The 23,918-nt window shown below is 40.0% G+C and overlaps 1 protein-coding gene across 1 annotated transcript in view; it reads right to left on the minus strand.

The window, feature by feature from the left end:
- The window catches only part of LOC135883765 (potassium voltage-gated channel subfamily KQT member 1-like), a 522,644-nt gene that overhangs the window by 276,338 nt on the left and 222,388 nt on the right, over window positions 1-23,918 (minus strand). The window contains exon 17 of the mRNA XM_065411048.1: window positions 14,066-14,087. Within this exon, the coding sequence (XP_065267120.1) occupies window positions 14,066-14,087 (22 nt within the window). The remainder of the gene's footprint in view (window positions 1-14,065; window positions 14,088-23,918) is intronic.

Here is a 23,918-nt window from a genome sequence, read left to right on the forward strand (position 1 = left end):
GAAACTTGGCGAAACTTCCACCTTGTGCCCCCAGCCCTGCGGTAGCTCCCCACTCCCCCCGCCCTGAGGCGCCCCCTCCCCCCCCCCCCCCCCCCCGCGGCAGCTCCCCCTCCCCTGGGGAGCCGTGCGGCAGCTCCCCACCCCAGCTCACCTCTGCTCCGCCTCCACCCTGAGCATGCTACCCCCACTCTAATTCTCCTCCCCTCCCAAGCTTGCGGCGCCAAACAGCTAATTGGCGCCGCAAGCCTGGGAGGCAGGAGAAGTGGAGTGGTGACCGCGCGCTTGGGCGGGGGCGTAGGAACGCTGTAAAAAAAAAATTGGGGACACCGCTTTTTGGCGCCCCCAAATCTTGGCACCCTAGGCAACCGCCTAGTTTGCCTAAATGGTAGCACCGGCCCTGGGGAGAGGTCTAGCTCCGATTCTGCTACAAACTCTCTTAATGGACTTCGGCAAATCAGCTATGACCACATTCTGCCACTCTTACTCACACTGAGTTGTACGTTACTTCCCGAGTAGTTCCTGACCTTTAACCTCTCTGTCTCAGTTTCTCCATCAGTAAACTGAAATTTAAAAAGGAAGCACCAAAATGTAGCCCGCTCCTATTAAAAACCTCTAAGTATACAGTCATCTACAAAAGAGCACTTTACTTGCAACAATATTAAAATATTCTATTCTATTTATCCATCCATCCTACAAAGTATTCCAAACAAAGATTTTAGCAGATAAGATTATAAAAAAATGTGTAGACTAGGATAATAATTAAGATTAACATGTGGAGTATGCCATACCCAATGTGTGACCTAACCCCTCTAATGTGTTTCTTGAATTCTCCCTCGATTTCTGCAAACATAAAAGGCACTGTGTGTCTGACTTCAAAGAAGAACTGTGTGAGTCCTTGTTGCTCAGCATGGTGGTCCTGGCTCAAGTGGCTGGGTCATTTTGTTTTACACTTTTTTTGTGTGTGTGTTAAAGCTGACTTACTGTACAAACATTGTGGTCTCGGCCTCCCTCTCTCTACTTATCCCTACAGGAAAATAGATGGCCTTACATAGATTGTTGTTCTGCAATTTCCAGGAGGAAGTTGAAGTGATCCTATTGAAAACATATAAACAATTATAATTTTTAATTACACTTGCAAATAGCTATTACATATTTATTTAATAACAATACCAATACAATTCAGTACATGGTGTTTCGGGTTATTCCTCTTGGTACACAATCCCTTGTTTAAGGTTATGTACAGAGATTACAGCTGGACAATTTTCTGCTAGTTTTTCATTTTCACTGAAAAATGAATATTTTGGGGCACCAAAATTACTCATGAATTCAGTGAATAGTTTCATCTGAAAAAAATGAAAAAACTCCCTAGGAAAAATCAAAATTATTTGTTTCAACCATGTCGCAACAAAATGTGTCAAATTTTTGTTTCAAAATCATGTTTTGTTTAGAAATTTAGCTATATTTTAGAAAACCAAAAAAGGGTAAAAAAAAGAAAAAAAACACCCAAAAGCAAAATGAAAAACCGAAAAAATTAATTCCAGGTTGAATGAAATTAAATGTTTAATTTTTTATTTTTATTTTTGGACAAAATAAGCTGAAAAAATTCAGTTTTAGTTTCAACCAAGTCACACTTCCCCTCCTTCACCCGCTCTCCCCCGCTCCCCACCCCCCCGGATATTTCCTCTTCGTCCCCAAACCAAAAGAAAAAACTATTCGTTCAGCTTGAACAAGGACCACGGTTCAGCAATATACTTAACCATATGCGTGATTTCAAACACGTGGATAGACCCATTAAAGTTATTTGTACTACCCACTTGCCTCAAGTTCAACACATGCTTAAGTATCTTGCTGAATTGTGGCCACTAAGAATAATGATGATTCCAAACCAAAATCCATGATCCAACAATTTTGGAGAAATTCAGATCCAGGTCTAAACTGTATCTGAGTGCATCTGTAATGAAGAAGTAATGTATATAACAGGATCAGGGATATTTCCAGGCTGCACAGTTCCCTGCCTTCACGGTGTTATTCCCAGCACAGACAGGTTGGTTGTCCAAGGACACCTACTTGCGTTCTCTTCAGAGATGGTGAACAGGTGTAATTGTTCCAGTTATAAGGTAACACACAGCTCTTCTTATACTTAAGGTAAAAAGCACTACAGAGAAAACATTAAAAAAATAAAAGAAACTGCACATGGTAATAAGCTTACCACAATCAACCCAACCCTACCATGGATTTCAGGCCTTCAAACCCCAACCCAAAGGGGACTCCTTGTGGTTAACAAGTTCATCGCAGATTCCGCTCAGAACAAGCACACAGTGTTATGAGGCCTCGCAGGCCCAGTCCTTCCAACCCTTCCCAAAGGATTGGGTCCCTCTGTGGACCACAGACCACGTCCATTTGCTGGATCTTGAAGAAGGCCATGAGCCAGTTTAAAACCAGGCTATTTATCTAAAAACTCTGTCTTTGTCTGTGGGCCCCTGGAGAATCCAGTTTGAACTAGAATATGCACACCTTTCTGGGGGGTGGCATATCTGGAGATGTCACAACCTGAGTGAATTTGCCTAATCACCTTCTGGCTACTCTACTATTTACCTTACCCATGGAAATACATATAATTCCACAATAACACATACGCAACTGCATTTGTAATACAATGGACCCCAGAGGTATTAACCGAATTCAGTAAGGTTTAACTTAATTCAATAATGTTCATTCAGGATATGGCAGGAAATTGTCAGTCTGTCACAGGTTCTATTTCTATCACTACCATTGCCTCAGAGAAATGGCACTGGGAAATTATTTCAACTCTGCGATTCAGTTTATCCGTTTCTAAAATGCTAGAGGGATTGTGAGGCTTAATTATCTCATGTTGGTAAAAGATTTTGAAATCTTTGCATGAAAGCTTCTGTATGAGCATGAAGATTTTTGTTATTACATCAGCACTGGTGTTATATCAGTAAGGCTGTTAGCTGAATTAAATAGCTGCCTTTCTTCTCCATATTTTATAATATGCAAGTGGCAAGTCAAAAGTACTATCATATTTTGTTATTCTAGCACAGGGGTCGGCAACGTTTGGTACGCAGCTCGCCAGGGTAAGCACCCTGGTGGGCCGGACTAGTTTATTTACCTGCTGACGCGGCAGGTTCGGCCGATCGCGGCCCCCACTGGCCGCGGTTCGCCGTCCCGGGCCAATGGGGGCGGCGGGAAGCCGCGGCCAGCACATCCCTCGCCCGCGCCGCTTCTCGCCGCCCCCATTGGCCCGAGACGGCGAACCGCGGCCAGTGGGGGCCGCGATCGGCCGAACCTGCCGCGTCAGCAGGTAAATAAACTAGCCCGGCCCACCAGGGTGCTTACCCTGGCGAGCCGTGTGCCAAATGTTGCCGACCCCTGTTCTAGCATGTCTCTTTCCCAGTTTTACAGCAGAAACCATAACTCTAGACAAGATGTAAAAAGGACTGAGTGCTTTTTTACATCTGTAGAACTATACATAGCTATTCACACAAGCAAGAGTATTTTCTGACTTTACTACACTAACTTTATTTGCTGCCAATAACAATTTTATTTTTTACTTGTCATCATAACTTAGAAATTAGATAATATGTGCAAAATCTTGATACCAGGAGCAAAGGGAGAGAAAAAAGGCTTTGTACACAGGCGACAGAAAAAGTAGAATCTTACTCTTCCCCAGTCCACCAGTAAGGTCTGAGTTTCTGTCACAAGCTGCAAGTACTGCTACTACTGAATAATGTGAAGTGTTTCAGATATGGTCTGCTGCTCATACAGAGATTGAGACAGCCATTGTAAATCAGTGTAGGTCTGCAGAAGTCATTGGAGCCATGCTAATTTACATCAGCTGGGGATCTGGCTCAGATTTGGGACCAGGGGATCCTTGCTGGGCAATATGTGGGGAATAACAATAATTCTCTCCACTGCAGTGAATACTATGTGAAATTTCATAGCCTGTGTTGATCCTGGAGGTCAGACTAGATGATCATAAAAGTCCCTTCTGGCCTTAAAATCTACGACTAAAGCATTGCCAACTCCAAACATTCAAAAATCATGATTTAAAACAATACATTTGGAATTTTTTTCCCTTGTGGATTTTGTACCTTTAGGATTCATGTTTTTCAGCATTTCTCCATCCCATGAGGGTAGAACTTTTTTTTTTATTTTATTTTTTTTAAATGAAAGCTGAGATCTGTACTATTCACATGAATCCAGGAACTAGGCCTTTAAGAAAAGCAATAAATATCATGAGACTTGCAATAAATCGTGAGCAACATTATGAGTACATAGACAGCAGCTACAATCGCCCATCTACCAGGGGAACATTAGTAGACAGCACAGCCCAAAATCTAGCCGGGTGTTGGCAATTTACACTTTCAGGGAATCTGGCCCAGTACTTATAAATAAAGCTGAATTTGTAGTAATTTTAAATCAAGCCCCATGAAAGAAAATGTCCATTTTTAACTCTGCATTACCTGTTTATTTTTTTATGGTCAGATATAAAGGGAAAAACCTCTCAAAACTGATTATTTTTAAAGCTTTTCAACTGTTTGTTTTCCCTAACTCCAGCTATTTGGAATCTCTTGTGCAGTTAAACTAGTGGAAAATATAACTTGGCATATTATGCAGATGTGGTTATAAGTTGTTTACTTTTTTATTTGATTTTTCTAAAAGCATTAGTGAATAGAACCAGAGGAGTGTCAGCCACAGAATACCCGGGCTTCCATTCCACTCAGAATCTGGTGAAGAAACTCACCGAGCACAGTATCTCCCTCCCACAAGAGTGCCATGAGAGGCAGAAGAGCTGGCTGAAAAGAAAATGCTCTTCAGGAGCTGGTATGACCATATCTGTTAAGAATGTTAGTTGGAAGACATAGGACAAATGGGGACCAAGATAATATGTAGATCACTTTGTATGAGTCTTGATACTTTTATTCCTGGCAGCTTCCGGCTGATTTACAAGCTACAGAAAAAGATTGAAACCTACTTTTAAAAATTAGAAAGGACTGAAACTCCCTTTATGATTTGTTTCACTGCCAACTTTGCTATTCCCTCCAAACAGAAAAGTCCAAGAAAGGAAAAAACAAAGACTGTAATATACCTAAAAAGTGGGCACAGAGTGAGCCAATGTGACCTAGTGGATAGAGCATCAGTCTGTAACTCAGGAAACTGCAGTTCTGTTCCCCACTCTGCTGGTGACTTTGGACATGTCATTTTCCCTCTCTGTGCCTTAGTTTTCCCATCTGTAAAATGAGGATAATGATACTGACCTCCTTTGGAAAGAGCTTTGACATCTACTGACAAAAAACACTAGAAGAGCACATATTATTATAGGTCCAAACTTGATCCAGGGTAAGAGAGGTTAACGGTTTAGAGAAGAAATATTATTGTAATGCTTCACACTTACATAGCACCTCTGATATGAGCTTGTCACTCAGGTTACTAGCATTGGTTCTCTTCCTGTGAGGAAGAGTTTTGTTATACCCTCTCTTAGTTAGGTAAACTGAAAAGGGCAAGGTTAAGCAACATTCTCAAGATGACCAGGTGAATCAGGAACAGAACCAAGGAACTGGCTCCCAGTTTTGTGCTTTAACCACTACAGACATCTTCCCAAATGGAAAATTAGTTTCTTTTTTTCCCTTTGAGTAAAGCATGTATTGGGCCCAGATAGGCAAAATAAGCTTATGGGAATTTTATAACCAGATCTCCACATCAGTTTTACTGCTACACTTGCTAGGTGTGGCCGTTTCAAAAAGGGATCATTTAAAACACTGATTCCCATGTTGGTGTCCTTGTTCTGTCAAGTTTTAATTTGATTTCTGTATTTCATATCATACAATATAGAAGAAAGTGAAAAAAACAATTAGATTTAGATGGGTGAAAAAGGTGTCATTTAAAATATCATACTAAAATACAAGACTCCGGGACTTAAAAATTGCCATGAGCAGAATTTCTCTTTAAAACAGTTTAAGATACATTCTTTAAATAAAAGAACATATTCAGCTGGAAATATTTGACTGATTTCAGAGCTGGATAAAATTAAACGGGCTCCATCCTGCCCTCAGATTTCCTATCACGTACATCTTCAAGCTGTTGAGCTTGAGAACGCATTTGCAGTAGATGCTTTTACAAGATTCATTGGCACAACATCTGCACGCTCATTTGAGGACAGGAATGATCCCCTGCATCAAGTATCAACCATATATACACATTTTAGGTGAGGCAGTGTTACCTAAATATCACTATTAGGGCAACCAGACAGCAAGTGTGAAAAATCGGGACAGGGGGTGGGGGTAATAGGAGCCTATATAAGAAAAAGCCCCAAATATCGGGACTGTCCCTATAAAATCGGGACATCTGGTCACCCTAATCACTATCAGGGCTCATGGATGGCCTTGCTCTTTTATGAAACATTTAAATTATTTCAGCATGCACCATCATTCTGGTGCATTTAGAACACACAGAAATGGGTTCAAATACCCAATCAGCAACAACAACAACAAAAAGGCATCTTGAATGCTACCAGTGGCTTTTTATTGGCCTGATTAATACAAATGTCTCAATCATCGCAGAGCAAAAGACCCAATCAGACTGAAGATGAACTTTCTCTCAGGTGAAGAAAAAAGCATGTCATATTGAGCCCTATATCTTAGCCACATGTGTTCATAAGATTTGCCAGTGGTTCTAGAAACATTGACTGAGATTTAGCTACAGAACTCTAATTTTGATCAGAGTTGTGTGGTTAAATCCTATAATCATCTTTGAAAACCTCAGACATAATTGTGTCTGTTTTCACAGACATACATAGAGGTACATATTTAGCACTTATGTAGCTGCAACCAGAGTGGTCTATGCACTGTTATTATTTGTATTACCACAGCACCTGGGAGCTCCAGTCATGGACCAGGTCCACATGGGACATCCTAGCCCTGTCATTCTCAATGGCCCACCTCCTATCCCATCTTTCTCTGGTCCAAGGGACACAGGAAGATCCACCACCTCCCTCTCATGTGCTTCTTTCCTGGCTGTAATCTCTATCCCTCACTGCCCTGGGAGGAATTTTGTATAATAATTTGGAAGCATGTAAACCCCACACCCTGTACCATGTGCAACAATAACAGCACTAACAGGTGGCATCACAGCTTTTGCTGCTTAACCTGACCCATCATAAACAGAAAGAATCAGGCAAGCAGGTGGTAGCTGCTCCAATGCTAGGCCCACAGCTGACTTTAGTGCATATGTTGACTACCATGTTCACTGCCTATGATAATAGTCATTTTCAATATAAACAGAATCTTTCAAGAGGCTTAATCACCAAAGCTTCCCCAACCCTACTGCATACCACCTGGAACATTCCCAGTTCCTCTCAAATTTCTATGGGCAGAAGAAACTATTTTGCACAAAAACCTCAAACAACACCTTTGTGCACTTCTGTCAGACAAGGTGGTTAAAAATCATGACATATGTTCTATATCTATCAAGTAGAGAGACACCCTTAAAACAGGAAGGTGGAAGCTCAGAGAATTTTGACGTGGTACCAGACTATCTGAAGAGAACTTACGGTTAGCCAAACCAAAAAAAGCATCTAAAGATGAATATGTATTTTGGGAAGCTTATCCCCCTTTTGATAAGTGAAAAGGAGACTCCCCTGAGAAATGTGTCCTTAAGAGGAGAAGGACACACTTCAGTGGGAGCATGTGTGGGAGACTAGCTCTCTTTTGAAACACAATCTATGAGACATGCCAGAGCAAACTATGGATTCCAAGAGTAATTCATAGTTGCCTGATAGCCACTAATAATAGTACTTTCCTCCTTTTTAGAACGAATATAAAATAGACTCACCACATCTTTCTAAGAGTCTGAGCAATGCAGTTCAACATTCAACAATTTTGGGGGGCAATTTTATCTTTTACAGTTAATGAATGGCTGTGAAATGTGTTGAAATTCCTAGACAGAAAGTGCTAGGTGAGTGATATTACTGTTAATACTACATTCTACTTGTTATTAAAAACCTAATTCAAGGAAATCATGAGAAGCTAATACAGAAGGTTTGGCACTGATGCTTTTTTATATATATATTATCTTGCTTTCTGATCCACGGCAGGTACAGTAAAACTGGCGAGAGTGATGGACAATTACCGAGTATGGTAATTGATAGAATGTACCTGCTGCTCAAAATAGGTGCCATAGAGAGAATGAAGAGCAAAATGACAAAGATAACAGGTGTCATCATATTGATGGTAAGGGGGTTAGGGCTAAAACCTAGGTAAGAGCCCAGGCTAACTGCAGTGAACAATATCTATGCAAAGTATGCCATGCACCATCACTTAAGCTCTCCAAACAGAGTACAGGAAGAACTCAAATGGTATAAAGGGCTTATTACTGATCCTCTGCATAGCAGTGATTTTTTCTCCCTATGAAGAATTACATGGGCTTTGTAAACAAAAATAAGGAAGAAAAAAATAAGGTGGAATCAAGTTTTTTTCTGCTTGCTAGGCATGTTGATACGGTCATTTTATCATGGCTCCCAAGAAAAACTACAGATGAAAAAACTGTATAGATGTGTCATTGTGTCATTTAAGAGTTTGCACTTATTTTTTGAAAGTGGCTTTGTTTGTATAGACTTTTATCCTACAAATTAAGTTAGTTTATTCATTTTTTGAACTGTAATATTATAACCCTTCTAATTACTAAAGGAAGTGAAAATCCACCAAAATAAACACATTCAATCTGCTAATTTTACTTGCATTTTCTGAAGTGACATAATGCAGCTTCTTTTTAAAGCTTTCTTGAAAAAACAGCAATTTCCTGTGTTTATTTTGTCTTCTCTTCTTATTTCAGAAAAGCCTTTCTGATTTGTGGCAGCAGACATGATCTTCTGCAAGATAAAAAGATTTTGCCAAGCAAACGAGCTTTTAGCTCGTCTGCTTCTCTCTGGAGAAATAAAGTGCCTCTTGATTTTTACTGCCTTCATAGATTTTCAGAAAAGCATTACCTTTAAGAAAACTGGCTTTTGGGAGCCTCATTTACTTGCATGGAATAAGAACAATCTGAGCATCTAAATTTCTAACAATATGTTTATAACGCTAGAAAATGACTGGTGATTTAGTTTATTTATTACTGAAAGAACAATTGGACCCATTTTGCTCAGCTGAACATGATGGAAGCTCATATGGTGAAAAGTATTTGTTATGCATGCAAGAACTGTGACAATTGTGGTGATTTTTTTTTGTTTTTAAATTACAACAGACACTGAGTCCAGAACCTTATGTGATTATCTTACTGAAAGGGGATTTCATGGACTGCAGGAGATTCAGCTGGAATAGAATATTAAGCAGCTATAAAGGTTTGACTTCCAAAAGAAATATGCATATTTTTAAACAAATTGCCTAATTATTTTAATGGGGCTCCATACAAGAGCAGCAGTCCAACAGAAAACAAAAAGTTGCAGGATTGGGGCCTAATTTAAAATAAGATGCAACAAGGGATAATACAATAATGGGAGGGAAGAGTGGATGGAAACTGAGGATAGCAATAGTAAAAATTGCCAATTACATAAGTTGACTATGTAAATAACTTGATAACACATGGTGTTTATGCAATTTCTTTCTTTTCTAAGGCTGGTCTTAGAAGTAGATCCAATGTACTATAAATGAAAATGTCAAAGCTCTACACAGGGAAAGCTGGTCCCACTGTACTTCAGAAATGAATGAGTCTCTGTGTGAGAGATCACAGATAGCTGGTACAGACTAAAACGTAGTTTTACAATCTTGTGCATATCATGGGAAATCTGAAAATCTATGCATATAGTTACAGCTGTCTTCCACATCGAGAACATCTGTAAAGTACGCTTTGTACTGTATTTGTTCCCCGTCATCTGCAAAGGGTGTAACAAGATTTGCAACAAAGCTTCAATGGAAAATTGCTCTTTTTCATAACAAAGTTAATATAAATACGACCGAGGCAAACTGTGCACAGAACATTATTTGAATACGACAGAATGCTTTTCATATTCAAACTATTACAAAACACTTTTTAAAATGTGTTATGATAACTGTACTGTGAAGACCATGTAAACAAATAAGTAGCAATTACATGAACAACAAACAGCCATGTACAGCATTGAACATGATTTGGACCCATTTTCTCAAGAAAATGTTGCCCAAGGAACTGAGGTTATCCCCAATTCACCAAAAAGTGTCCTGGGGTCTTTAACATACTCCTGCAAACAGAGAGGACAGAAAGGGTCTCAATTTAAAACTGTTCTCACATAATGGCCTTTTTTAGACTGCAGCACTCCTCCATAGTACTGAATTAGTATCACAGCCCTAGGAATCAGTCCAAGCATCTCATAATAGGTCTAATTAAATATAGTGTGACACAAAAGGCATTTATGATCTAAATCACATTAATACTTAGATATAGTATAATGTTCTCTCATATCTTCACAAAGCGCCAAATAAAGTTATACTCATCATCCAGATATCATTAGTGATGCTCTACTATTTCCAACCATCTAAAAATAAGATCACTATTATTGACTAACTAGGAAAATTAGATTTCGGATAACAAAGAATAAAAACCAGACTATGAAAAAAACAAATTCACAGGAAGAAATCATGTATTTTCAATTACGATAGCCCATCTTCTGCATAATTGTGTTGTTGCTCTGTCAGTCATTTCTTCACCAGCCATGCCTGTGTTTTGCTTATTCCAGTGCCACCCATCCTAGATTGAAAAAGTATTACTAGAATACATACAGAGAGCATATAAAATCTATAGATGAATTGTATGTGCTATTTAGACTTATACCGTGGCCAGTATGCAAACATATTCTTCTCGAGGCAGACCTGTGATTGTTTCTTCTTCTCACTTACTTGTGACTAAATGTAAAAGATCCCTTATGAGAACCCACACGTTTCCAATAGCGTATTTTTTCCCAAAATTTCACAGGAAATTAAACTTACAAGAGAGAACCTCAAGACCATCTAAATGGAAAAGGCTAGGCAGGTCCATAAAATACCCATCCCTTGCTTATTTACCAGGCATGAGAAATTAAAAAGGGGTGCTCTTTCAACACAACTTTCATGTAATGTTTTACTCCACCACCAAAGCCAGCAGTTTGCCCACCCCCACTTCTTGTTTATAAAGTCACAAGCAACTCCCGGTGTCACCTACACTAGGGAAAACAAGCTGTTCACTTATCTCAGAAATCAACAAACATAAATCCACACACACTGCACATACCACACACAGACTCATGTAATATGTATGCAGGTGAACACCCATTAAAACAGGTTATAGAGTTTAGAAAGCACAACAGCATGCGTAGTTCACATAGAATAACAGGTATCCAAAATATCATTAAATTCAGATTAGCATGAAAGTCTGTCATGCTCTTAACAACACAATAGGGAGGTGAGGAGGAGGAGGGACAAGAGGGAGGAAAATTCTCACTTGATGCTAAGCTCTTTCCTTTCTTTCAACCTTCACTGTTTCTGTGGTTTCTATGATCATTTACCAAATAATAATAAAAATATATATATATGGAGATATACCTATCTCATAGAGCTGGAAGGGACCCTGAAAGGTCATTGAGTCCAGCCCCCTGCTTTCACTAGCAGATTTTTTTGCCCCAGATCCCTAAGTGGCCCCCTCAAGGATTGAACTCACAACCCTAGGTTTAGCAGGCCAATGCTCAAACCACTGAGCTATCCCTCCCCCCATAATCAATATATTACAATGCATGATTTACTGAAGACTATTGTTTGGCTTTCAATACTTTTTGAATTTCTCAGATAAGTTACTGGCTATATTCACTGACAGTCCATTCCTGTATAAAAGCCAAAGAGGTCTTGCCTAAACAATACCTGTGACTTCAGTGTACTGAAGTGCCTTTTGCTTCACACAAGGTGCTCAAAGTCTCTCTGTATTGGGCCCAGACATTCCCCCCCTCCCCCCCCTCTGGCTTAGAGTTCTTAAACTGCAGCAACCTCTCAAGACACTCAGCCTGGGTTACTGACCACATCGGGTAGGCTCATTCAAACAGGGCATCAGAACCAATTCCATGTTACTACTAACAACCTACAAACCCAGATTAATACACAAAAAATGAAATTCATCTGCTAAAAAAAGTGTCACAGTCACTCAGATAACAGAAAAATGTAATGGCCCACTTTATCAAAACATGACATGAGAAACTTTCATGGGAATACTATATTTTCACACACATAGTGAAGTCATAACTAGGCAAATTTAATCAAATACAGTCTTGCTATGAAAATTTCACAAAGCTCTAGAAATCACCAAGTGTTATAAAGTTTCCCTCCAAACCCATAAATCTGTCTAGACTCACTTGAAACACATGACAGCTTGGAACAAGAAATTTTCAACCACAGGAAAACTGGTCTATGTAAAAAATATTTTGCACACACTTTAATAAAAATTATGGTAATCTGAAATCAGTAACATTATTATTTTCTTAGTTGAGTGTAGAATGGTGGTCGCACCCAAGGGGTGTGGGGAAAGGGAGATGTACATCAAAAACAAAACAGCACCATGCATTTATATCTAATAATCACTGGTTAAAGCCTCAATTGTTTTTTAGTTTCATAATGTATATCTTGTATCTTTATCAGAGCTATATCTCTATGATATCTCTATGACATATATCTCCATGATACTGAAAAATGGAATTTATTGAATTAGTGATTACCAGCCTAATAAATTGTCTACTCTAAAATATGCAGTGTTGTAATCGTGTCAATCCCAGGATATTATAGAGGTGGGTGAGGTAAGATCTTTTATTGGACCAACTTCTGTTAGTGAGAGAGAGAAGACCTGAAGAAGAGCTCTGTGTAAGCTTGAAAGCTCTTCTCTCTCTCATACCAACAGAAGTTGGCCCAATAAAAGATATTACCTCATTAAAACAGTCACAAGTCTCTGTCATAGTAAATACTAGTACAAATGTTAGCTTATTTTTATTGTCAATGTAAAGAAAATCATTTTCTACATTGCATTAGGAAATGGGGCAAAAATGGGATTCAGTCAAGAAGATGCTTCTGACAACTGTACGTATGGTGTTTTAGCTAGGGTAATGCACAGTTACGCTAATGTGGAAGGAACTAAGACTGAAAGATGAAAGCTTTTGAACTCAATCTAAAAATAAGTTTATTTTTTGTGAAACACTTTTCTGTTTTCCTTTGTTCTGGATTTTATCAGTATCTTTTGTGGTGGTGAATCATGTCTTTGCCTCAGCTAATTCCATTTATCTATCCGGGGAGAAAACAAACGTTAAAAATAACTTATTTGGGGTTTCTGCTGGTTTTGCATGAGAAGTGACTGAATATATTCATTCCAAACCTGTGTGTCAACGTTTTGGTTTATCTTTGTTATGGTTTGATGCAAGTACCACCACGTTAGCAAAAAAGAAAAAAACAACAACTTTGCTGTGCAGAATGAAGAACTTGCCCATACAATTTCACATCATCTGTAGCAAATGAAATGTTCTTAACGTACAAAACATGTCAGCACGACTGAGTATTTTATTTGCAACTGGGTATTCTTTTTTTTAAAATGCCTTGCTATTTCATGTAATAAAGTACGGTTAAAGACACAGGTTCTACCAAAACACATTGGTTGCACTTAAAAGTTTTCTTCCATTTTGAAAGATTCTACCCATTTCAGAAATATTCCCTAAACTTCAAATAGGGAATAATACTGGAACCAGCAATCTCCAAGTGGATGAAGCTTTGACTGGAGAAGTCTGGCAATCTTGTGGGAACCTTGGTCTTCTAAGATCTCTGGTACTTCTTTCTTTCATTTAGACATTCCTGACCAGTTCAGTGTGAAAACAGCCTTACCAAGAAGTGTTTTGATGCTTGAGCCTTGAACTGCAAAGTTCAGAGGGGGGTCTGTGTTTGTGGGTGGCAGGAGATTTGGTTTACATTCAGTTTGAGATTCGGGTGAAGGTTCGGTATGTTATCTTATTTCACCCATGCATAATTATAACAATAATAATGTTAATTGCCAGGGCACTTGACTGTGTACACAGCACAAAAGGCATAGAGGTCGTCTCCCTCCCCTCTCCCCCCCACCCCCGAAGAATTTAGTACCCACAATCTGTCAGATTTTCACAAACACTCAGCATGTTGGGTGCAGAGCACTTAAAAATCTGGCCCTTATTTAGGTGCTTAAATAGGAGCTGAACTCTTACAAATCTAGCCCACTGTCTGTACCCCAAGGAGCTTACAATCTAAATGGACAACACAGCCCACAGTGGGAGCCTTAGGCTGTATACTTGCACCGTGTTTAAAAAAGAAATTTCAAGGGAGATGCTGACAGTATCTTTTGATGACTTAGGTTAGTTTCCCTGATAGTACAAGTAACTGATTGTTGAAGTTCATATTCTGATACCCTTGCTCATGTTAAGAAGCACCTTACTTCACAGGAGTAAGGGTACCAAAATCTGACCCTGAATGTATTAGGTGACTGATTTCTCCCTCAGACTCTCCACTCTTTCCCATCCATATTAGTTAGTTGCAATACTCTTCTCACACATGACAGCCAGTGGCTAACTTGTGTAAAAGGTAAATGATATGTCAACAGTGGGCTGTCCATATACCGAAGGGGAAAGACAACAAACAACTTTTCTAAATACAAATGAATATTTTTAACAAATTTGGACCAGGAATCAGAAAGTTACCAGAAAAGTAAACAGTTTTCCATTTACATTGGGTCTTGCTTATGTTTTGAATGCTTAGGAAGATAAGGAAATATCACCATTCACACTGACTTGCAGAAAGCATGTAGAAAAGTCCTACTGAAAATAGTCTATGTTAGACATTCTCCCCTTTCCAACAAGCTCCAAGGCTCCTCATTGACCTTCATCAATCTTCTGGGATCGAGGCTTGCAACACCTCTGCTCTATCCTGCTGTCATTGCTGGCAGTTGCTTGATAGCCTAATTCCCCATCTGCTCTGTGACACTGTATGATTGAAACGTGACCAATCATATCATTAATATTACCACTGTTAGACAGTTGCAACAAATCTTGTACAAAGTATGCCATGTAAGGTGTCAATGGAAAAGTTATGATTTGCTAAATTGGATACAATACAAAGATGATACATGCATACAAACAGAATAATCTTAAATTATGAATATTGACTATGTACCAGTATTTCAAATGTGTTTGCTCCTAGAGTAGCACCCACAAGGTAATTTACATGGACTATTCAAGTTGATGGCCCTTTAAAGGACACTTAACTCACACAACAGACCACAGAAGAAGCCCGACACCACCCAATGGACCTTCCTGTGGACATTTTAGCCAGAATATGGGTAATGGCTGCTCCTATGACTCATCAAAGGATGCAAGGGCATGTGACTTGCTCATGTGACCCTGGACACAATCTTGTGACTGTAATTTTCCACAAACTAACACAGAGCAGTCCCTCCACATGGGAGAAGGTATAAAAAACCCTGGAAGCATCTCCATTTTGCCTCTTTCCTGCTTGATGTCTGAACTATTGACTTAGACTAAAAGGAGCATTACAACCAATGTACAGAGTACTTTCCAATCTTTTGGAAGTTGTCAGAGACTTTACAAGCCAGCCGTTGGTAACATCACTGCTTCTAAACCTGATACAAGAATTTTGCAATGAGTGTATGTATTTGATTTCCTTAACCATTTTAACTCTCTTCTCTTTCTTTTCTCTTATAAATAAACATTTAGATATTAGATACTAAAGGACTGGCAACAGTGTGATTACTGGGTAAGATCTGAGTTATATATTGACCTAGCTATGTAGCTGATCTCTTGGGATTAGAAGAACCCTCTGTTTGATGAAATTGGTTTTAAATAACCACTCATCATTAAATCTAGAGTCTGGGTGGCGGAACAAGGGCTGGGACGCCTAAGGAGTCTGCAGTTTGGACTTCTTGTTATTCATTGTGGTGAGACAGAAGTTTACTTTTGTTACTGGCTTGGTATATCTTGTGTAACCACCACCAGTTTGGAGTGGGTCTGCCTCATTTCTAAGCAGTTTGTTCTGAATCTGGTATTCTCAGCTGTGACCCACTGGGGCACGGTGACATGCTGTCTTTTGGGAAGCCAGCAAACATCTTTTGGAGGATAGGCAACCTGATGGCCTCACATTCAATAGCAGCATCCTACCTAGGAGATGTTTGTCACAGGAACAAGCTGAGGTAATGTAAACTGGATTCCTTACTGCCCTCACCACAAATCATAAATAGTGACACAAGGACAGCCAGCTGCCTACCAAAGTGTTTGAGAGAGGAGGAGCAAGGAATGCAAACTGTCAGGCACCAGCCTATCCCCAGAAGATGACTATAAGTAAGTGATATGCCTCTTGGGAGATGGACAAGACAAGGAGATTTTTGAGGACAGTGGTGATACTAGGGTGACCAGACAGCAAGGGTAAAAAATCGGGACAGGGGGTGGGGAGTAATAGGAACCTATACAAGAAAAAGACCCAAAAATCGGGATTGTCCCCATAAAATCGGGACATCTGGTCACCCTAGGTGATAATGAAACTTACCCTTTTCATTATGAAACCAGCAACTTTTGCCAGATTAGCTTGGTTTTTCTCTGAGTTTTTAAGAATCAGATATCTCCAAAAAACTCATAAATGGAAATAAAGGGCTAAGGATCCTGGCAAATCAACCTGCAAGCTTGGGTTCAAGAAAACAACATGATCCAAAAATTGGGAGGGGGGGTTCTGCAGAGTCTTTAAATTAAGTCTTGATGGCTCTGCTATATTAAGCATATCAGAGAAAACGTGAAGGATGAAAGGATTTTTGAAAACAACAATATTCAAAGACAAGGAAAAGCTACTTTGTAAGTCCCTTGGCATAGTCACCCATGATATCACCACATTCCATGCCTCTTACACTGAGCGTGCTGGAAGTATTTAGGTTCATGAACTCCAGCCTCTCACTAGCCACTCCTTGTACAGATATTATAACTGGGGCCACAATGTTCTTTTAAAAAGTGTTCCAAACTTAACCCTGAAAGACTATGTAGCTTACTCTTTCTGGAGTTTCCAAAATGCTATTATTGCTTTGTTTTGTATTGCATATTATAATATACTAGCTAGTATACGTCAACATGAATGTAATGGAGAAGCAGTGACTACAATTTTAATTGTTAGTTGCAATTAATATTGCGATAATTTAGCTGCAGGTCACGTATTTCAAAATCAGGACAGAATAGTGGAAGAAGAGGAGGAACAAAATATAAAACTGTGGAGAATGCATAATAGTAGTTAAACACTCAAGAGGCATGTGATTTTGTTTCAGTACTCCCCGTTGGTATTTATAGTAATAATCATGACTATGTAAAGATGGCATCTTTCTATGTAATACCTGTTCCATTTTGAGATTTTTGGAGCCATTTCTGCTCACTTTAATTACAAAAATAAGATTTTAGTGCTGTTTACTCCTTTACTGCTAGTTAGCCTGTACAATTAGAGGAAATTTAGCAGCATGTTATTCTGCCTCATTTATCACCTACAGATTTGTCAGTCAAATTCCCATTGAAAAATTCTTATTTTGTTACCGATGAGCAAATCAGCAAGCATTCGTTTTGACTTTCAGATCACAAAGTGAGTGGACAGGGCTGATACTCAGGGGGAAAAGAAGTCTTAAATTGAATACATCCATTCTGCAAGTCTTTGAAAGGCAAAACACAGAATGCTATTTTCATTCACTTTTCTGCATGTAACCAGACTTTAGCTTAGTATTGATGAAAATCTTTGGGAAGTTAAGGGCTTCTACAAAAACGTTGTCTGCGGTGTATTCAACCAATTCACAACATAGAATCTGGAACACAATATGACAACTTATACTGCAAAATACATCACTCAGCCTATGAAGTAGAACAGCTAGACCTCAAAAACTAGCATCTTTCTTAATTTTCAAAGTGCATTGTGATGTGACAATTTTTCGACAGGCCCACATGCACATATGCATGAAAACTATAATTAGAAGTAGAAAGAATAAAGATTGACCCACATTGCTGACATGAGTCCAGGTCAATAGCTTTCTGTGTATCAAAGAAAAGAAATGATACCAAAATGTATAAGTGCATATTGCAATCAGTAAAGATTTATCGTTTTCCCCTGTTGTCATGGAATTCACAGCAGATATGAAATTATGTTTGCCATGAAAAATGTGAGATTCAAACTTTACCAGTCCCCTGCCCCCACAGAGACACAAGCCAGAGAGGTCTGGGCGTGATCAAGGAACCCATCTTGCCTGAGGTATGGAGGGAGTGCAGGAGGGCAAGACGGGTGTGGGGCCTTGGCTGGGGCCAGCTGGCCTGCTCTTAGGCTCTCTGGCTGAGCCTGCAGCAAGGGGAGAATGAAAGAAGAGTTTTAGAAAAAGATGACCTGACCCTCAAACAGATGGTGAAAGACTCTAATTGCCCATCAGGGGTCTTGAATTCAACGCAGTGCAGACCTCCTTAAAGTGAATGGTTTTGTGTGACACAAGAACTTCTTAATGCCAACTGACAAGAGGGTGCAGAAGGATACCGGTATCTCCTGATTCTGGTTTGTATATTCTAGTTCACCAAAGAATGACATATGAGGTCTCAGATGAAAGCTGGTGTCACACTGGTCATCAATATAATTGTGTAGTGCATGTACAAGTACTATGTAAAGGGTTATGTATCTGTACCAGAAAATTATGTTCTTTTGCATGCAAGTTAAAAGCAAGCCATCAAAAGGTGACATGCCTTAGTCTGGTTTCTCCAGACAGGAGGTAAGAGTCATGTATCTCTCTGTCCGGATGTAAAGTAAGCATCGTAATCTAACACAATGGATCTACATTCACATATGAAGTCAAATGTTAACAAAGATGTGAAACCAAAGGGAAAAGAGCATACAAGCGACACAAAACCAAAAAACCATCAAGCCAATAGGGGTTATCCTGTCTATGAGTAAAGACAATGAACATTGGGGGTATTTCTAGAAGGCAGAGACAACATCCCGTCATCCTATGCCTAGGAAGTAAACAGATGGCATGTTTTCATTCATGGAAGGGGGGCCTGAATCAGCCTTGGTTGAAAACATTGAAGAGAACTTTGTGTCAGATAAGCTTCTTTACACAGGAGATTAATCAGTTAGTCAAGTGTAGTCTCCAGAAAGCATGTTATGAATTTGTTTTATATGTAGCCATTTGTTTCCAATATCCTTACTCACTATCTCCTGAATGTCTAATCTTTGAGGATAAACTCATTCTTGTTTTCATTATAAATGTATCTCAGTGCTGTAGCATTAAGTAAAGAGATAGTCCTGACAAGTTGAGTCTAACAAGCTGGTGTGTACTGTTCCTTTGGGAATAGCAGGCCTGGTAATTCTGTGAATATTCAGTGGATAAAGGGCTGGACACTGCAGGGAATGCCTTGAGTATTCAGGGATTGGTGTATGCCCATCACTAACTGTACAGAGATAGCAAGGCCTGCGGAAGCCTGGAAGACAGTGCTTGTGTTGCTGGAGGCTGGTGGTTTTAGGGAGCTGTTCCGTGGCAGGCACAGACAAGACTCTTTCACACTAAGGGCAGGTGGTAGTTAGGGGCCTCACAACCCTGGGTACTCTTGAGGAGCATCATGGTATGTTCAAGTGGTCTCCTCTGCACCCAACAGCAGGAGCATCTGGATACCAAGAAGGGGCTAGTGCCCAGGGCCACGTGGCAAGTTGAAATGGCCAGTGGAGGAGTGTGGACCTAACTGAGTTTTCATAGGTTCAGAACACGATGATGGAATAAGGCCTGCAGTAAGCAATAGAGGGAGAAATTGGAAGGACTCTGTGTAGAGCCCTGGAGATAAGCAAAGTCAATTCTTAGAATCATAGAATATCAGGGTTGGAAGGGACCTCAGGAGGTCATCTACTCCAACCCCCTGCTCAAAGCAGGACCAATTCCCAACTAAATCATCCCAGCCAGGGCTTTCTCAAGCCTGACCTTAAAAACCTCTAAGGAAGGAGATTTCACCACCTCCCTAGGTAACCCATTCCAGTGCTTTACCACCCTCCTAGTGAAAAAGTTTTTCCTAATATCGAACCTAAACCTCCCCCACTGCAACTTGAGACCATTACTCCTTGTTCTGTCATCTGCTACCACTGAGAACAGTCTAGATCCATCCTCTTTGGAACCCCCTTTCCGGTAGTTGAAAGCAACTATCAAATCCCCCCTCATTCTTCTCTTCTGCAGACTAAACAATCCCAGTTCCCTCAGCCTCTCCTCATAAGTCATGTGCTCCAGCCCCTTAATTTTTGTTGCCCTCTGCTGGACTCTTTCCAATTTTTCCACATCCTTCTTGTAGTGTGGGGCCCAAAACTGGACACAGTACTCCAGATGAGACCTCACCAATGTCGAACAGAGGGGAATGATCACGTCCCTCGATCTGCTGGCAATGCCCCTACTTATACAGCCCAAAATGCCGTTAGCCTTCTTGGCAACAAGGGCACACTGTCGACTCATATCCAGCTTCTCATCCACTGTAACCCCTAGGTCCTTTTCTGCAGAACTGCTGCCTAGCCATTCAGTCCCTAGCCTGTAGCAGTGCATGGGATTCTTCCATACTTCTTCTTGGGTCAGGCTGAAGTACTTGATGTTCAGGCTTGATGTTCAAATCCCAATCTCCCCTTCATACTCCCAATCTCTCCCCCGCCTACACCTGGTCCCAATATCTTTGCCCATTAAGTCCTATTTTCCCCTCTCCCGGCTCACCATCTGATCTGTATCTCCCCGCCCCCCCCCCCCACTTCCCACCTACCCGCCCTCTCAGTCCCAGTTTTCTACCAGTGGCTCCTCATCCAATCACAGTCTCTCCAGCCCTTTCCCAGCTCCTTGTCCCATCCTTCCCTCTTTCCCCCGCCTGCCATGATACTTTGGGAAATTTGTTTATGTACAAATTATGAAGTCCAGTTTGATTTTATGACATTGCTATATCCTTATCCTTTATGGCTGCTTTACTGTGTTCTGACTCATGCTTCTTGTGCTGAGCAGACAGAAGAGTGGCAATGACATATCTATCCAGGACCAGGTTGACCTTTAAAGACTATCAGCACCTGATTAGATTTGACATGGGGAAAACAAAAGAGTAAATGCATCCTAGAAAAAGGCAATTTTCTTCCATCTTTTTGCAGGGAGTTGGGGTTTGAAGGAGTGGAATTTCCCCAAGAATCAGAACAAAGATCAGGTGCTAATGCTTTGTACCTCTCTCAAGTATTCATCCAATGATTTCAAAGCCCCTTACCAATATCAATTAAAATTTTAGTTAAAAAAAAAAAATTCAGTTTGGTACTAATTATCCACATTCATTTTACATATAGTGTAACTGAGACACAGTAATACAGCCAGAAAGAAATAATGTTTGAGGGGTACCAAACTTTGCTTTTTCTTAACGTACTTTTGAATATGCACTTTTAACTTTCCTGTATTCTTCCCTTATCTGTTAGAATACCTCTGTGATTACATTTATAAAATACTCTGGCTGTTATTATAAGCAAATAAATCTGGCTCAGGATAGTGCAGCTCAATGTATTACTTTGTCTCTTCCTCTTTGAGCTCTTTCCCCTCCCTATATATAAAAAAAAGTTGTTTCCCTTAAAGCACATACTGTTCTGAAAGTAGCGGACACTAAGATGTATCAAAACATTTCAATGCTTGCTGTGTTACAGCATCCGTCAACAGCCTCCTTTCATGTGCATTACGCTTAAATACAGTGTTTTCAGAGTTATGCAATGGAAAATATAACCAGTTTGGACTTCAAGTATTTTACTGGTCACATCAGTAGTGTCCATTAATCAGTGCATTTTTAACTAGACCAGCACAAATTAAGAGTGACTCCAATGAATTCATTAGAGTTGCACCCATATGTAAAATAAGATCACAGTGAGTTTATCTGAAAATTTGAAGATAAAAGAGGAAACTGCTGTAGTTACTGAAAATCTTGCAAGTCTATATGGAAAAGTCTGAGCCTCCATTATATACACAGAGGAATTAAATCAAACCAATGTAGGATTTTTTTCTCACTTCTTCCCTCATGTGACAACTGGGGCTATTCCTTGTACTGTAAACCTCCAACCCAGCAATCGGTTCTGTATGAGTGGATCCTTCTGCAGCCAGTGGGCTCCACATGTGCGGGAGGACTGCAGAATGGTACACACACAAAGCTCTAATTGCAGGATCAGAGCTTACGTTTGTACTATAGGCAAGTCCAGCATTAGGCAGAATCAATAGGTGCCATGGCAATGGCTTTGCCCCCTACCTTTCAGGAGGCCCCTCACTTTGGGGGCTCACACTGTTAATACGCACCCAGGACCAGATGACTCACTCCAACATCCCACCCATGGACTTCTGCAGTGTCTGGAGACATTTCTTTAGCTAGGAAGGCTGGCTCCACTTTCAATTTTCACACTGGAGGGAGGCTTTGTGAGTGGTGAAAGTGGGGAGAGATAGGAATGTTCTTTACAAGTACAAGTAGCAGGCTGGAGAAGGCTCAGAAGAGAAAAGAAGTCTGAAGAGGGCATGTATTACTTCGCACAGCAGGGGGGCATGGAGGGTGTGCACAAAACCTATGGCCCATTCAAGAACAAGGTGCATTGAAAGAACTACTGTCACGGAGCTGAAGGTTCCACAAAAGTAGACCCAGATCTCAGAGTTTCCTGGTGAGGACTCACACATCTGGTTATTTTGGAGTAAGCATTGCTTCTGCTTTCATGCTTCTTAGATGAGTTAAATAAGCAACTTGACTGAGTTCACAAGTCAACCATTACCACACTCGGGGGATTGGGATTATTTCCCTATCCAGTGTGTATTACTGTACATTTATCCATGAGCCATCATGCTACGTAATCCCTTTATTTGCTGAGATTGGCTGGAAGTTTCTCAAAACCACTTTAGGTGTTATTAATCTAAACTAATTTTAGAAAAATCTACAATCAGTAATCAAAGCAGTTGATCAATGACTGCTGTATTTAGCTCATTTTATTCCCTCTCTGACATTTGTGCCATTTTAAATTTAAAGAGAAGGTAGCAACATTATGACAGCCCTAGACCACATATTAACCCACATTTTGTGTTAATGGCCATCACTGTTAATTGGAAAATTCAAAAAAGAAAGAAAAAGTAACAATGTATCTATTCTGGAGGACATGGAAGATTCCCACCCCCATCCCCATCCCAGCCAAACCTAGTTAAAATGAAGAAACGTTAACCTGCATACAAATAGAGAGACAGACCATTACTTTAATGATAGTAAAGAAGCACCTAGTTACATCTTCTTTTACTGTTAACTACTAATGCAACTGTGACAGTTTTAATCCAAAGAACTCAAACCATCATGCAGACATGAGAGGTAAGTATTCCTATCCCCGTTTTATAGAGGGGTAAATTGAGGCAGGCAGAGAGTGTGAAACAGTGAATTTTCCAAGCAGGACTGGGAGCCAAGACAAAAATCTAGGCTAGTGGTACTTCATATGCAGTACTCATTGGTGAATCTCTAATGCTAGTGTCTCTCAAGTCTTGAGAGGTTTTTTTAATAAATCTGCATTTTTTAAAGCTGCAAAATACTGGACCTGATCATGTAATGGGAGGTGTGTGTAAGGACTGCAGGATTGGACACATTAAAATACAGAGGAAAACCTAACATCTATAGCAGAGTTATTATAGCTGAGCATACAATGTCACTGTTAGCTTTACTTTGTTTTTTGTTTTTTTTTATAAATTGTTCTACAATCATAGCTTTTTTTCTTGTGGTCACTTATGAAACTAAACTTTCTGTGTATGTAACCACGGTATCGAATGCCTACGTGGCATTTAGACTGGTGCAGAATAAGAAAGAAGAGGAAGTAAAAACAAAAACAGACTTCACACTCTAG

The sequence above is a fragment of the Emys orbicularis genome, chromosome 1, assembly GCF_028017835.1.
Source record: "Emys orbicularis isolate rEmyOrb1 chromosome 1, rEmyOrb1.hap1, whole genome shotgun sequence".
Lineage (NCBI taxonomy): Eukaryota > Metazoa > Chordata > Testudines > Emydidae > Emys > Emys orbicularis.